Source organism: Oncorhynchus tshawytscha, linkage group LG18 (genome assembly GCF_018296145.1).
Source record: "Oncorhynchus tshawytscha isolate Ot180627B linkage group LG18, Otsh_v2.0, whole genome shotgun sequence".
In the NCBI taxonomy this organism is placed as follows: Eukaryota; Metazoa; Chordata; class Actinopteri; order Salmoniformes; family Salmonidae; genus Oncorhynchus; species Oncorhynchus tshawytscha.
This window is the reverse complement of record NC_056446.1, coordinates 42,638,024-42,652,647: the sequence shown is the minus strand read 5'-3', so window position 1 is coordinate 42,652,647 and position 14,624 is coordinate 42,638,024. Positions and strand designations below refer to the sequence as shown.

Sequence of the window (14,624 nt, the reverse complement as noted above, 5' to 3'; positions counted from 1 at the left end):
ATGTTAACCTGTTGTTGTCGTTGTTAACCTGTTGTTGTCGTTGTTAACCTGTTGTTGTCGTTGTTAACCTGTTGTTGTCGTTGTTAACCTGTTGTTGTCGTTGTTAACCTGTTGTTGTCGTTGTTAACCTGTTGTTGTTGTTGTTAACCTGTTGTTGTCGTTGTTAACCTGTTGTTGTCGATGTTAACCTGTTGTTGTCATTGTTAACCTGTTGTTGTTGTTGTTAACCTGTTGTTGTTGTTATCCTGTTGTTGTCGATGTTAACCTGTTGTTGTCATTGTTAACCTGTTGTTGTCGTTGTTAACCTGTTGTTGTCGATGTTAACCTGTTGTTGTCGATGTTAACCTGTTGTTGTCATTGTTAACCTGTTGTTGTTGTTGTTAACCTGTTGTTGTTGTTGTTGTTATCCTGTTGTTGTCGATGTTAACCTGTTGTTGTTATCCTGTTGTTGCCGTTGTTAACCTGTTGTTGTCGTTGTTAACCTGTTGTTGTTAACCTGTTGTTGTTGTTAACCTGTTGTTGTCGTTGTTAACCTGTTGTTGTCCTTGTTAACCTGTTGTCGTCGTTGTTATCCTGTCGTTGTTAACCTGTTGTTGTCGTTGTTGTCGTTGTTAACCTGTTGTTGTCATTGTGAACCTGTTGTCATTGTTAACCTGTCATTGTGAACCTGTTGTTGTCGTTGTTAACCTGTTGTTGTTGTCGTTGTTAACCTGTCATTGTGAACCTGTTGTTGTCATTGTTATCCTGTTGTTGTCATTGTTATCCTGTTGTTATCCTGTTGTTGTCGTTGTTATCCTGTTGTTGTTGTTGTTATCCTGTTGTTGTCGTTGTTAACCTGTTGTTGTCATTGTTATCCTGTTGTTGTTGTTAACCTGTTGTTGTTGTTGTTAACCTGTTGTTGTCGTTGTTAACCTGTCATTGTGAACCTGTTGTTGTCGTTGTTAACCTGTTGTTGGTGACCTGGTGTTGTCGTTGTTAACCTGTTGTCGTTGTTAACCTGTTGTCGTTGTTAACCTGTTGTTGTCGTTGTTAACCTGTTGTCGTTGTTAACCTGTTGTTGTTGTTGTGAACCTGTTGTTGTCATTGTGAACCTGTTGTTGTTATCCTGTTGTCGTCATTGTTATCCTGTTGTTGTCGTTGTGAACCTGTTGTTGTCGTTGTGAACCTGTTGTTGTTGTTGTTATCCTGTTGTTGTCGTTGTGAACCTGTTGTTGTTGTTGTTATCCTGTTGTTGTCGTTGTTAACCTGTTGTTGTTGTTATCCTGTCGTTGTCGTTGTTAACCTGTTGTTGTCGTTGTTATCCTGTTGTCGTCGTTGTTAACCTGTTGTTGTCGTTGTGAACCTGTTGTCGTTGTTAACCTGTTGTTGTCGTTGTTAACCTGTTGTTGTCGTTGTTATCCTGTTGTCGTCGTTGTTAACCTGTTGTTGTCGTTGTGAACCTGTTGTCGTTGTTAACCTGTTGTTGTCGTTGTTAACCTGTCGTTGTTAACCTGTTGTTGTCGTTGTGAACCTGTAGTTTTTGTGAACCTGTTGTTGTCATTGTTATCCTGTTGTTGTCGTTGTTAACCTGTTGTTGTTAACCTGTTGTTGTCATTGTTAACCTGTCATTGTGAACCTGTTGTTGTCATTGTTATCCTGTTGTTGTCGGTGTTAACCTGTTGTTGTTGTTGTTGTCGTTGTTAACCTGTTGTTGTCGTTGTTAACCTGTTGTTGTTGTTAACCTGTTGTCGTCGTTGTTATCCTGTTGTTGTCGTTGTTATCCTGTTGTTGTTAACCTGTTGTCGTCGTTGTTATCCTGTTGTCGTTGTTAACCTGTTGTCGTCGTTGTTATCCTGTTGTCGTCGTTATCCTGTTGTTGTTGTTGTTAACCTGTTGTCGTCGTTGTTATCCTGTTGTTGTCGTTGTTAACCTGTTGTTGTCGTTGTTAACCTGTTGTCGTCGTTGTTAACCTGTTGTCGTCGTTGTTAACCTGTTGTCGTCGTTGTTAACCTGTTGTCGCCGTTGTTATCCTGTTGTTGTCGTTGTTATCCTGTTGTTGTCGTTGTTAACCTGTTGTTGTCGTCGTTGTTAACCTGTTGTCGTCGTTGTTAACCTGTTGTTGTTATCCTGTTGTTAACCTGTTGTTGTCGTTGTTAACCTGTTGTTGTCGTTGTTAACCTGTTGTCGTCGTTGTTATCCTGTCGTTGTTAACCTGTTGTTGTCGTTGTTAACCTGTTGTTGTCGTTGTTAACCTGTTGTTGTTATCCTGTTGTCGTTGTTGTTATCCTGTTGTCGTCGTTGTTAACCTGTTGTTGTCGTTGTGAACCTGTTGTCATTGTTAACCTGTCATTGTGAACCTGTTGTTGTCGTTGTTAACCTGTTGTTGTTGTCGTTGTTAACCTGTCATTGTGAACCTGTTGTTGTCATTGTTATCCTGTTGTTGTCATTGTTAACCTGTTGTTGTCGTTGTTATCCTGTTGTTGTCATTGTTATCCTGTTGTTGTTGTTAACCTGTTGTTGTTGTTGTTAACCTGTTGTTGTCGTTGTTAACCTGTCATTGTGAACCTGTTGTTGTCGTTGTTAACCTGTCGTTGTTGACCTGTTGTTGTCGATGTTAACCTGTTGTTGTCGTTGTGAACCTGTTGTTGTTGTGAACCTGTTGTTGTCGTTGTGAACCTGTTGTTGTTATCCTGTTGTCGTCGTTGTTATCCTGTTGTTGTCGTTGTTAACCTGTTGTTGTCGTTGTGAACCTGTTGTTGTCGTTGTGAACCTGTTGTTGTTGTTGTTATCCTGTTGTTGTCGTTGTTAACCTGTTGTTGTTGTTATCCTGTCTTTGTCGTTGTTAACCTGTTGTCGTCGTTGTTAACCTGTTGTCGTTGTGAACCTTTTTGTCGTTGTTAACCTGTTGTTGTCGTTGTTAACCTGTCGTTGTTAACCTGTTGTTGTCGTTGTGAACCTGTCGTTTTTGTGAACCTGTTGTTGTCATTGTTATCCTGTTGTTTTTGTGAACCTGTTGTTGTCATTGTTATCCTGTTGTTGTCGTTGTTAACCTGTTGTTGTTAACCTGTTGTTGTCGTTGTTAACCTGTCATTGTGAACCTGTTGTTGTCATTGTTATCCTGTTGTTGTCGTTGTTAACCTGTTGTTGTTGTTGTTGTCGTTGTTAACCTGTTGTTGTCATGTGTTATCCTGTTGTTGTCGTTGTTAACCTGTTGTTGTCATTGTTATCCTGTTGTTGTTATCCTGCTGTTGTTGTTGTTAACCTGTTGTCGTCGTTGTTATCCTGTTGTTGTCGTTGTTATCCTGTTGTTGTTGTTAACCTGTTGTCGTCGTTGTTATCCTGTTGTTGTCGTTGTTAACCTGTTGTCGTCGTTGTTATCCTGTTGTTGTCGTTGTTATCCTGTTGTTGTTGTTAACCTGTTGTCGTCGTTGTTATCCTGTTGTTGTCGTTGTTAACCTGTTGTTGTCGTTGTTAACCTGTTGTCGTCGTTGTTAACCTGTTGTCGTCGTTATTAACCTGTTGTCGCCGTTGTTGTCGTTGTTAACCTGTTGTTGTCGTCGTTGTTAACCTGTTGTCGTCGTTGTTAACCTGTTGTTGTTGTTGTTAACCTGTCGTTGTTATCCTGTTGTTGTCGTTGTTAACCTGTTGTCGTTGTTATCCTGTCATTGTTAACCTGTTGTCATCGTTGTTAACCTGTTGTTGTCATTGTTATCCTGTTGTCGTCGTTGTTAACCTGTTGTTGTCGTTGTTATCCTGTTGTCATCGTTGTTAACCTGTTGTTGTCATTGTTATCCTGTTGTCGTCGTTGTTAACCTGTTGTTGTCGTTGTTATCCTGTTGTCATCGTTGTTAACCTGTTGTTGTCATTGTTAACCTGTTGTCGTTGTTATCCTGTTGTCATCGTTGTTAACCTTTTGTTGTCGTTGTTAACCTGTTATTGTTAACCTGTTGCTGTCGTTGTTAACCTGTTGTCGTTGTTAACCTGTTGTTGTTATCCTGTTGTCGTTGTTAACCTGTCGTTGTTAACCTGTTGTCGTTGTTAACCTGTTGTTGTCGTTGTTAACCTGTTGTCGTCGTTGTTAACCTGTTGTCGCGTTGTTGTTGTCGTTGTTAACCTGTTATTGTTAACCTGTTGTTGTCGTTGTTAATCTGTTGTTGTCGTTGTTAACCTGTCGTTGTTAACCTGTTGTCGTTGTTAACCTGTTATTGTTAACCTGTTGTTGTCGTTGTTAATCTGTTGTTGTCGTTGTTAACCTGTCGTTGTTAACCTGTTGTCGTTGTTAACCTGTTGTCGTTGTTATCCTGTTGTCGTCGTTGTTAACCTGTTGTTGTCGTTGTTAATCTGTTGTCGTCGTTGTTAACCTGTTGTCGTCGTTGTTATCCTGTTGTTGTCGTTGTTATCCTGTTGTTGTCGTTGTTATCCTGTTGTTGTTATCCTGTTGTCGTCGTTGTTAACCTGTTGTCGTCGTTCTTAACCTGTCGTTGTTAACCTGTTGTTGTTATCCTGTTGCTGTCGTTGTTAACCTGTCGTTGTTAACCTGTTGTCGTTGTTAACCTGTTGTTGTCGTTGTTAACCTGTTGTCGTCGTTGTTAACCTGTTGTCGTCGTTGTTATCCTGTTGTTGTCGTTGTTAACCTGTTATTGTTAACCTGTTGTTGTCGTTGTTAATCTGTTGTTGTCGTTGTTAACCTGTCGTTGTTAACCTGTTGTTGTTGTTAACCTGTTGTCGTTGTTATCCTGTTGTCGTCGTTGTTAACCTGTTGTTGTCGTTGTTAACCTGTTGTCGTCGTTGTTATCCTGTTGTCGTTGTTAACCTGTTGTTGTCGTTGTTAACCTGTTGTTGTCGTTAACCTGTTGTCGTCGATGTTAACCTGTTGTTTTTAACCTGTTGTTGTCGTTGTTAACCTGCTGTTGTTGTTGTTAACCTGTTGTTGTCGTTGTTATCCTGTTGTCGTTGTTGTTATCCTGTTGTCGTTGTTAACCTGTTGTTGTTATCCTGTCGTTGTTGTTATCCTGTTGTTGTCGTTGTTATCCTGTTGTCATCATTGTTATCCTGTTGTTGTTAACCTGTCGTTGTTATCCTGTTGTTGTCGTTGTTATCCTGTTGTTGTTAACCTGTTGTTGTTATCCTGTTGTCGTCGTTTTTAACCTGTTATTGTCGTTGTTAACCTGTTGTTGTTGTTAACCTGTTGTTGTCGTTGTTAACCTGTTGTTGTCGTTGTTAACCTGTTGTTGTCGTTGTTAACCTGTCGTTGTTAACCTGTCGTTGTTAACCTGTTGTTGTCGTTGTTAACCTGTTGTCGTCGTTGTTAACCTGTTGTCGTCGTTGTTATCCTGTTGTCGTTGTTAACCTGTTGTTGTTAACCTGTTGTCGTTGTTAACCTGTTGTCGTCGTTGTTAACCTGTTGTCGTCGTTGTTATCCTGTTGTTGTTATCCTGTTGTCGTCGTTGTTAACCTGTTGTCGTCGTTGTTAACCTGTTGTCGTCGTTCTTAACCTGTCGTTGTTAACCTGTTGTTGTTATCCTGTTGTCGTCGTTGTTATCCTGTTGTCGTCGTTGTTAACCTGTTGTTGACGTTGTTATTCTGTCGTTGTTAACCTGTTGTTGTCGTTGTTATCCTGTTGTTATTATCCTGTTGTTGTCATTGTTATCCTGTTGTTGTCGTTGTTATCCTGTTGTTGTTAACCTGTTGTTGTCGTTGTTATCCTGTCGTTGTTAACCTGTTGTTGTCGTTGTGTAGGCCCGTCATGAGGCAGTGATGCATCGGACAGTGGAGAGAAGTCAGAGAGCCAAACCCAACCACTGGACTTGGGGCGGGACCATGACCACACCCACCACACCCGGGGGTAAACACACATACACACTCACATCACACACACACACACTCACACACCACACACACACATACACACTCACATCACACATACATAAACACATATACACACACACACACATACATAAACACACACACATACACACACACATACACACACACACACACACACACACAAACAAACTCCCTTTCTTTACCAGGTTGTAAATACCAGTTTCTGCTGTGATGTAGTCTCCCTGTTTGTCGCTGGAGACTTTCTGTCCATTTTTTTATTTTAATAAGTTGAGTCTGCGTTGTACAGCCTTTCTACTGCTATTTATGCTGACTCATCTCTCTCTCTCTCTCTCTCGCTCTCTCTCTCTCTGTCTCTCTCTCTCTGTGTCTCTGTCTCTCTCTCTCTCTCTTTCTCTCTCTGTGTCTCTGTCTCTCTCTCTCTCTCTCTCTCTCTGTTTCTGTCTCTTTCTCTCTCTCTCTCTCTCTGTCTCTCTCTCTCTCTCTCTCTCTCTCTCTGTCTCTGTCTCTGTCTCTGTCTTTCTGTCTCTCTCTCGCTCTCTCTGTCTCTGTCTCTCTCTCTCTCTCTTTCTCTCTCTGTTTCTGTCTCTCTCTCGCTCTCTCTCTCTCTCTCTCTCTCTCTCTCTCTCTCTGTCTCTCTCTCTGTCTCTCTCTCTCTCTCTGTCCTTCATGGCCCCCTCCACCTCTGTCTCTCTCTCCTTCACGGCCCTCCACTTTTCTCTCTCTGGTTGTTTTGTCCTGGTCCAGGTTTTGTGGAGTCGTCGTTCCTATATCCCCTCGACGTAGCAGGGCTGGAGCACCATCTCCAAGGTGCATTCAGTGTCTACCGCAGATACGGCCTGAGCCACCAATGTGAATATATCATTCTCAGCTAGCACTAGCTAGTATTAGCCTGCTAGTATTATAGCCTGCCCGCCGGTTAGTGTTAGCTTAACTTAAACATTAGCATTAGCCTGCTAGTATTATAGCCTGCCCGCTCGGTTAGTGTTAGCTAAACTTAAACATTAGCATTAGCATGCTAGTATTATAGCCTGCCCGCTCGGTTAGTGTTAGCTAAACTTAAACATTAGCATTAGCATGCTAGTGTGTTATGTGTAGGGTTGGAAAATTCCGGGAACATTCAATAAATTCCCTTGTCTTCCAAAAATGATCTTTGGAGGATTCCGGATTTCCTGCTTATCCCCTCCTGATTCAGAGTATCCCCCACTAGGATTTCCTGCTTATTCCCTCCTGATTCAGAGTATCCCCCACTAGGACTTCCTGCTTATCCCCTCCTGTATCCCCCACTAGGACTTCCTGCTTATTCCCTCCTGATTCAGAGTATCCCCCACTAGGACTTCCTGCTTATTCCTCCTGATTCAGAGTATCCCCCACTAGGATTTCCTGCTTATCCCTCCTGATTCAGAGTATCCCCCAACTAGGATTTCCTGCTTATCCCTCCTGATTCAGAGTATCCCCCACTAGGATTTCCTGCTTATCCCTCCTGATTCAGAGTATCCCCCACTAGGACTTCCTGCTTATCCCTCCTGATTCAGAGTATCCCCACTAGGATTTCCTGCTTATCCCTCCTGATTCAGAGTATTCCCCACTAGGACTTCCTGCTTATTCCTCCTGATTCAGAGTATCCCCACTAGGACTTCCTGCTTATTCCTCCTGATTCAGAGTATCCCCCACTAGGATTTCCTGCTTATCCCTCCTGATTCAGAGTATCCCCCAACTAGGATTTCCTGCTTATCCCTCCTGATTCAGAGTATCCCCCACTAGGACTTCCTGCTTATCCCTCCTGATTCATAGTATCCCCACTAGGATTTCCTTCTTATCCCTCCTGATTCAGAGTATCCCCCACTAGGATTTCCTCCTGATTCAGAGTATCCCCCACTAGGACTTCCTGCTTATTCCTCCTGATTCAGAGTATCCCCCACTAGGATTTCCTGCTTATTCCTCCTGATTCAGAGTATCCCCCACTAGGATTTCCTGCTTATTCCTCCTGATTCAGAGTATCCCCCACTAGGATTTCCTGCTTATTCCTCCTGATTCAGAGTATCCCCCACTAGGATTTCCTGCTTATTCCTCCAGATTCAGAGTATCCCCCACTAAGATTTCCTGCTTATCCCTCCTGATTCAGAGTATCCCCACTAGGACTTCCTGCTTATTCCTCCTGATTCAGAGTATCCCCCACTAGGACTTCCTGCTTATTCCTCCTGATTCAGAGTATCCCCCCACTAGGATTTCCTGCTTATTCCTCCTGATTCAGAGTATCCCCCACTAGGATTTCCTGCTTATTCCTCCTGATTCAGAGTATCCCCCACTAGGATTTCCTGCTTATTCCTCCTGATTCAGAGTATCCCCCACTAGCACTTCCTGCTTATTCCTCCTGATTCAGAGTATCCCCCACTAGCACTTCCTGCTTATTCCTCCTGATTCAGAGTATCCCCCACTAGCACTTCCTGCTTATTCCTCCTGATTCAGAGTATGCCCCCACTAGCACTAGGACTGTGAGTATGTTTCAACACTTGTTAGCTGAAGAGAACATTAGCTAGGTTCTAATGCTTTACCTTCACTAGCTTCTAACGCTATACCATCACTAGGTTCTAATGCTTTACCTTCACTAGCTTCTAATGCTTTACCTTCACTAGCTTCTAACGCTATACCATCACTAGGTTCTAATGCTTTACCTTCACTAGCTTCTAATGCTTTACCTTCACTAGCTTCTAACGCTATACCATCACTAGCTTCTAATGCTTTACCTTCACTAGCTTCTAACGCTATACCATCACTAGGTTCTAATGCTTTACCTTCACTAGCTTCTAATGCTTTACCTTCACTAGCTTCTAACGCTATACCATCACTAGGTTCTAATGCTTTACCTTCACTAGCTTCTAACGCTATACCATCACTAGGTTCTAACGCTATACCATCACTAGGTTCTAATGCTATACCATCACTAGGTTCTAATGCTATACCATCACTAGGTTCTAATGCTATACCATCACTAGGTTCTAATGCTATACCATCACTAGGTTCTAGTGCTTTACCTTCACTAGCTTCTAACGCTATACCATCACTAGGTTCTAATGCTATACAATCACAAGGATCTAATGCTATACCATCACTAGGTTCTAGTGCTTTACCTTCACTAGCTTCTAACGCTATACCATCACTAGGTTCTAATGCTTTACCATCACTAGGTTCTAGTGCTTTACCTTCACTAGCTTCTAACGCTATACCATCACTAGGTTCTAATGCTATACAATCACTAGGATCTAATGCTATACCATCACTAGGTTCTAATGCCATCACTAGGTTCTAATGCTATACCATCACTAGGTTCTAATGCTATACCATCACTAGGTTCTAATACTAAACCATCACTAGGTTCTAATGCTATACCATCACTAGGTTCTAACACTATACCATCACTAGGTTCTAATGCTATACCATCACTAGGTTCTAATGCTATACCACCACTAGGTTCTAATGCTATACCATCACTATGTTCTAATGCTATACATCACTAGGTTCTAACACTATACCATCACTAGGTTCTAATGCTATACCATCACTATGTTCTAATGCTATACCATCACTATGTTCTAATGCTATATCAAATCAAATCAAATTTATTTATATAGCCCTTCGTACATCAGCTGATATCTCAAAGTGCTGTACAGAAACCCAGCCTAAAACCCCAAACAGCAAGCAATGCAGGTGTAGAAGCACGGTGGCTAGGAAAAACTCCCTAGAAAGGCCAAAACCTAGGAAGAAACCTAGAGAGGAACCAGGCTATGTGGGGTGGCCAGTCCTCTTCTGGCTGTGCCGGGTGGAGATTATAACAGAACATGGCCAAGATGTTCAAATGTTCATAAATGACCAGCATGGTCGAATAATAATAAGGCAGAACAGTTGAAACTGGAGCAGCAGCACAGTCAGGTGGAAGTTGAAACTGGAGCAGCAGCATGGCCAGGTGGACTGGGGACAGCAAGGAGTCATACCATCACTAGGTTCTAATGCCATCTAATGCTATACCATCAATAGGTTCTAATACCATCAATATGTTCTAGTGCTATACCATCACTAGGTTCTAACGCTACACCATCACTAGGTTCTAATGCTTTACCATCACTAGGTTCTAATGCTTTACCATCACTAGGATCTAATGCTATACCATCACTAGGTTCTAATGCCATCACTAGGTTCTAATGCTATACCATCACTAGGTTCTAATGCTATACCATCACTAGGTTCTAATGCTATACCATCACTAGGTTCTAATACTAAACCATCACTAGGTTCTAATGCTATACCATCACTAGGTTCTAACACTATACCATCACTAGGTTCTAATGCTATACCATCACTAGGTTCTAATGCCATCACTAGGTTCTAATGCTATACCATCACTAGGTTCTAATGCTATACCATCACTAGGTTCTAATGCTATACCATCACTAGGTTCTAATGCCATCACTAGGTTCTAATGCTATACCATCACTAGGTTCTAATGCTATACCATCACTAGGTTCTAATGCTATACCATCACTAGGTTCTAATGCTATACCATCACTAGGTTCTAATGCTATACCATCACTAGGTTCTAATACCATCAATATGTTCTAATGCTATACCATCAATAGGTTCTAATGCCATCAATATGTTCTAGTGCTATACCATCACTAGGTTCTAATGCTATACCATCACTAGGATATAATACTATACCATCACTAGGTTATAATGCTATACCATCACTATGTTCTAATGCTATACCATCACTAGGTTCTAACACTATACCATCACTAGGTTCTAATGCTATACCATCACTAGGTTCTAATGCTATACCATCACTAGGTTCTAATGCCATCAATATGGTCTAATGCTATACCATCAATAGGTTCTAATGCTACACCATCACTAGGTTCTAACGCTACACCATCACTAGGTTATAATGCTTTACCATCACTAGGTTCTAATGCTTTACCATCACTAGGATCTAATGCTATACCATCACTAGGTTCTAATGCCATCACTAGGTTCTAATGCTATACCATCACTAGGTTCTAATGCTATACCATCACTATGTTCTAATGCTATACCATCACTATGTTCTAATGCTATACCATCACTATGTTCTAATGCTATACCATCACTATGTTCTAATGCTATACCATCACTAGGTTCTAATGCTATACCATCACTAGGTTCTAACACTATACCATCACTAGGTTCTAATGCTATACCATCACTAGGTTCTAATGCTATACCATCACTAGGTTCTAATGCCATCACTAGGTTCTAATGCTTTACCATCACTAGGTTCTAATGCTATACCATCACTAGGTTCTAATGCCATCACTAGGTTCTAATGCTATACCATCACTAGGTTCTAATGCCATCAATATGTTCTAATGCTATACCATCAATGGATTCTAATGCCATCAATATGTTCTAGTGCTATACCATCACTAGGTTCTAACGCTACACCATCACTAGGATCTAATGCCATCACTAGGATCTAATACTATACCATCACTAGGATCTAATGCTATACCATCACTAGGTTCTAATGCCATACCATCACTAGGTTCTAATGCTATACCATCACTAGGTTGTAATGCTATACCATCACTAGGTTCTAATGCCATCACTAGGTTCTAATGCTATACCATCACAAGGTTCTAACACTATACATCACTAGGATCTAATGCCATCACTAGGATCTAATGCTATACCATCACTAGGATCTAATGCCATCACTAGGATCTAATGCTATACCATCACAAGGTTCTAATGCCATCACTAGGATATAATGCTATACCATCACTAGGATCTAATGCCATCACTAGGATCTAATACTATACCATTACTAGGTTCTAGTGCTATACCATCACAAGGTTCTAATGCTATACCATCACTAGGTTCTAATGCTATACCATCACTAGGTTCTAATGCTAAACCATCACTAGGTTCTAATGCCATCACTAGGTTCTAAGGCCATCACTAGGTTCTAATGCCAAACCATCACTAGGTGTTCTAATGCCATCACTAGGTTCTAATGCCATCACTAGGTTCTAATGCCATCACTAGGTTCTAATGCTAAACCATCACTAGGTTTTAATTCCTTCAATCGAGTCTAATGCTATACTAGGATCTAATGCTAAACCATCACTAGGTTCTAACGCTATACCATCACTAGGTTCTTACGCTACATCATCACTAGGTTCTAACACTATATCATCCCTCGGTTATAACGCTATACCATCCCTAGGTTCTAACGCTATACCATCACTAGGTTCTTACGCTACACCATCACTAGGTTATAATGCAATCACTTGGTTCTAATACTATACCATCACTAGGTTCTAACGCTGTACCATCACTAGGTTCTAACGCTATACCATCACTAGGTTCTAACGCTATACCATCACTAGGTTCTAACGCTATACCATCACTAGGTTCTAACGCTACACCATCACTAGGTTCTAATACTATACCATCCCTAGGTTCTAACGCTATACCATCACTAGGTTCTAATGCTATACCTTCACTAGGTTCTAATGCCATCGCTAGGTTCTAATGCCATCACTAGGTTCTAATGCCATCACTATGTTCTAATGCCATCACTATGTTCCAATGCCATCACTATGTTCCAATGCCATCACTATGTTCTAATGCCATCACTATGTTCTAATGCCATCACTATGTTCTAATGCCATCACTATGTTCTAATGCCATCACTATGTTCTAATGCCATCACTATGTTCTAATGCCATCACTAGGTTCTAATGCCATCACTAGGTTCCAATGCCATCACTAGGTTCCAATGCCATCACTAGGTTCTAACGCTAAACCATCACTAGGTTCTAATGCTAAACCATTACTAGGTTTTAATGCCATCACTAGGTTATAATGCTATACCATCACTAGGTTTTAATTCCATCAATAGGTTCTCATGCTATACTAGGATCTAATGCTAAACCATCACTAGGATCTAATGCTATACCATCACGAGGTTCTAATGCCATCACTAGGATATAATGCTATACCATCACTAGGATCTAATGCCATCACTAGGATCTAATACTATACCATCACTAGGTTCTAGTGCTATACCATCACACGGTTCTAATGCTATACCATCACTAGGTTCTAATGCTATACCATCACTAGGTTCTAATGCCAAACCATCACTAGGTGTTCTAATGCCATCACTAGGTTCTAATGCCATCACTAGGTTCTAATGCCATCACTAGGTTCTAATGCTAAACCATCACTAGGTTTTAATTCCTTCAATCGAGTCTAATGCTATACCATCACTAGGTTCTAACACTATATCATCCCTCGGTTCTAACGCTATACCATCCCTAGGTTCTAACGCTATACCATCACTAGGTTCTTACGCTACACCATCACTAGGTTATAATGCAATCACTTGGTTCTAATACTATACCATCACTAGGTTCTAACGCTGTACCATCACTAGGTTCTAACGCTATACCATCACTAGGTTCTAATGCTAAACCATCACTAGGTTCTAACGCTATACCATCACTAGGTTCTAACGCTATACCATCCCTCGGTTCTAACGCTATACCATCACTAGGTTCTTACGCTACACCATCACTGGGTTATAATGCAATCACTTGGTTCTAATACTATACCATCACTAGGTTCTAACGCTGTACCATCACTAGGTTCTAACGCTATACCATCACTAGGTTCTAATGCTATACCATCACTAGGTTCTAACGCTATACCATCACTAGGTTCTAACGCTACACCATCACTAGGTTCTAATACTATACCATCCCTAGGTTCTAACGCTATACCATCACTAGGTTCTAACGCTATATCTTAACTAGGTTCTAATGCCATCGCTAGGTTCTAATGCCATCACTAGGTTCTAATCTCATCACTATGTTCTAATGCCATCACTATGTTCCTATGCCATCACTATGTTCTAATGCCATCACTATGTTCTAATGCCATCACTAGGTTCTAATGCCATCACTATGTTCTAATGCCATCACTATGTTCTAATGCCATCACTATGTTCTAATGCCATCACTAGGTTCTAACGCTAAACCATCACTAGGTTCTAATTCCATCACTAGGTTCTAATGCCATCACTAGGTTCTAATGCTATACAATCACTAGGTTCTAATGCTATACCATCACTATGTTCTAATGCTATACCATCACTAGGTTCTAATGCCATCACTAGGTTCTAATGCTATCACTAGGTTATAATGCTAAACCGTCAGTCGGTTCTAATGCAATCACTCGGTTCTAATGCCATCATTAGGTTATATTGCTATCACTAGGTTCTTATACCAAACCATCTCTCTCTCTCAGCTCTCTCTCTCTCTCTCTCTCAGCTGTCTCTCAGCTGTCTCTCTCTCTCAGCTGTCTCTCTCTCTCTCAGCTGTCTCTCTCTCTCTCAGCTGTCTCTCTCTCTCTCAGCTGTCTCTCTCTCTCAGCTGTCTCTCTCTCTCTCAGCTGTCTCTCTCTGTCTAAGCTGTCTCTCTCTCTGTCTCAGCTGTCTCTGTCTCAGCTGTCTCTCTCTCAGCTGTCTCTCTCTCTCTCTCATTCTCTTAGCTGTCTCTGTCTCTCTCTGTCTCTGCTGTCTCTCTCTCTCTGTCTCAGCTGTCTCTCTCTCTCTGTCTCAGCTGTCTCTGTCTCAGCTGTCTCTCTCAGCTGTCTCTCTCTCTCAGCTCTCTCTCTCAGCTGTCTCTCTCTCAGCTGTCTCTCTCTCTCTCAGCTGTCTCTCTCTCTCTCAGCTGTCTCTCTCTCTCAGCTGTCTCTCT

General features: G+C 41.4%; 1 protein-coding gene across 1 annotated transcript in view; it reads left to right on the top strand.

Annotated features, from left to right (window-relative positions):
- The window catches only part of LOC112240728 (ensconsin), an 87,565-nt gene that overhangs the window by 31,671 nt on the left and 41,270 nt on the right, over positions 1-14,624 (top strand). The window contains exons 5-6 of the mRNA XM_042300553.1: positions 5,719-5,824; positions 6,571-6,675. Coding sequence (XP_042156487.1) covers positions 5,737-5,824; positions 6,571-6,675 — 193 coding nt within the window. The 5' untranslated portion in view covers positions 5,719-5,736. The remainder of the gene's footprint in view (positions 1-5,718; positions 5,825-6,570; positions 6,676-14,624) is intronic.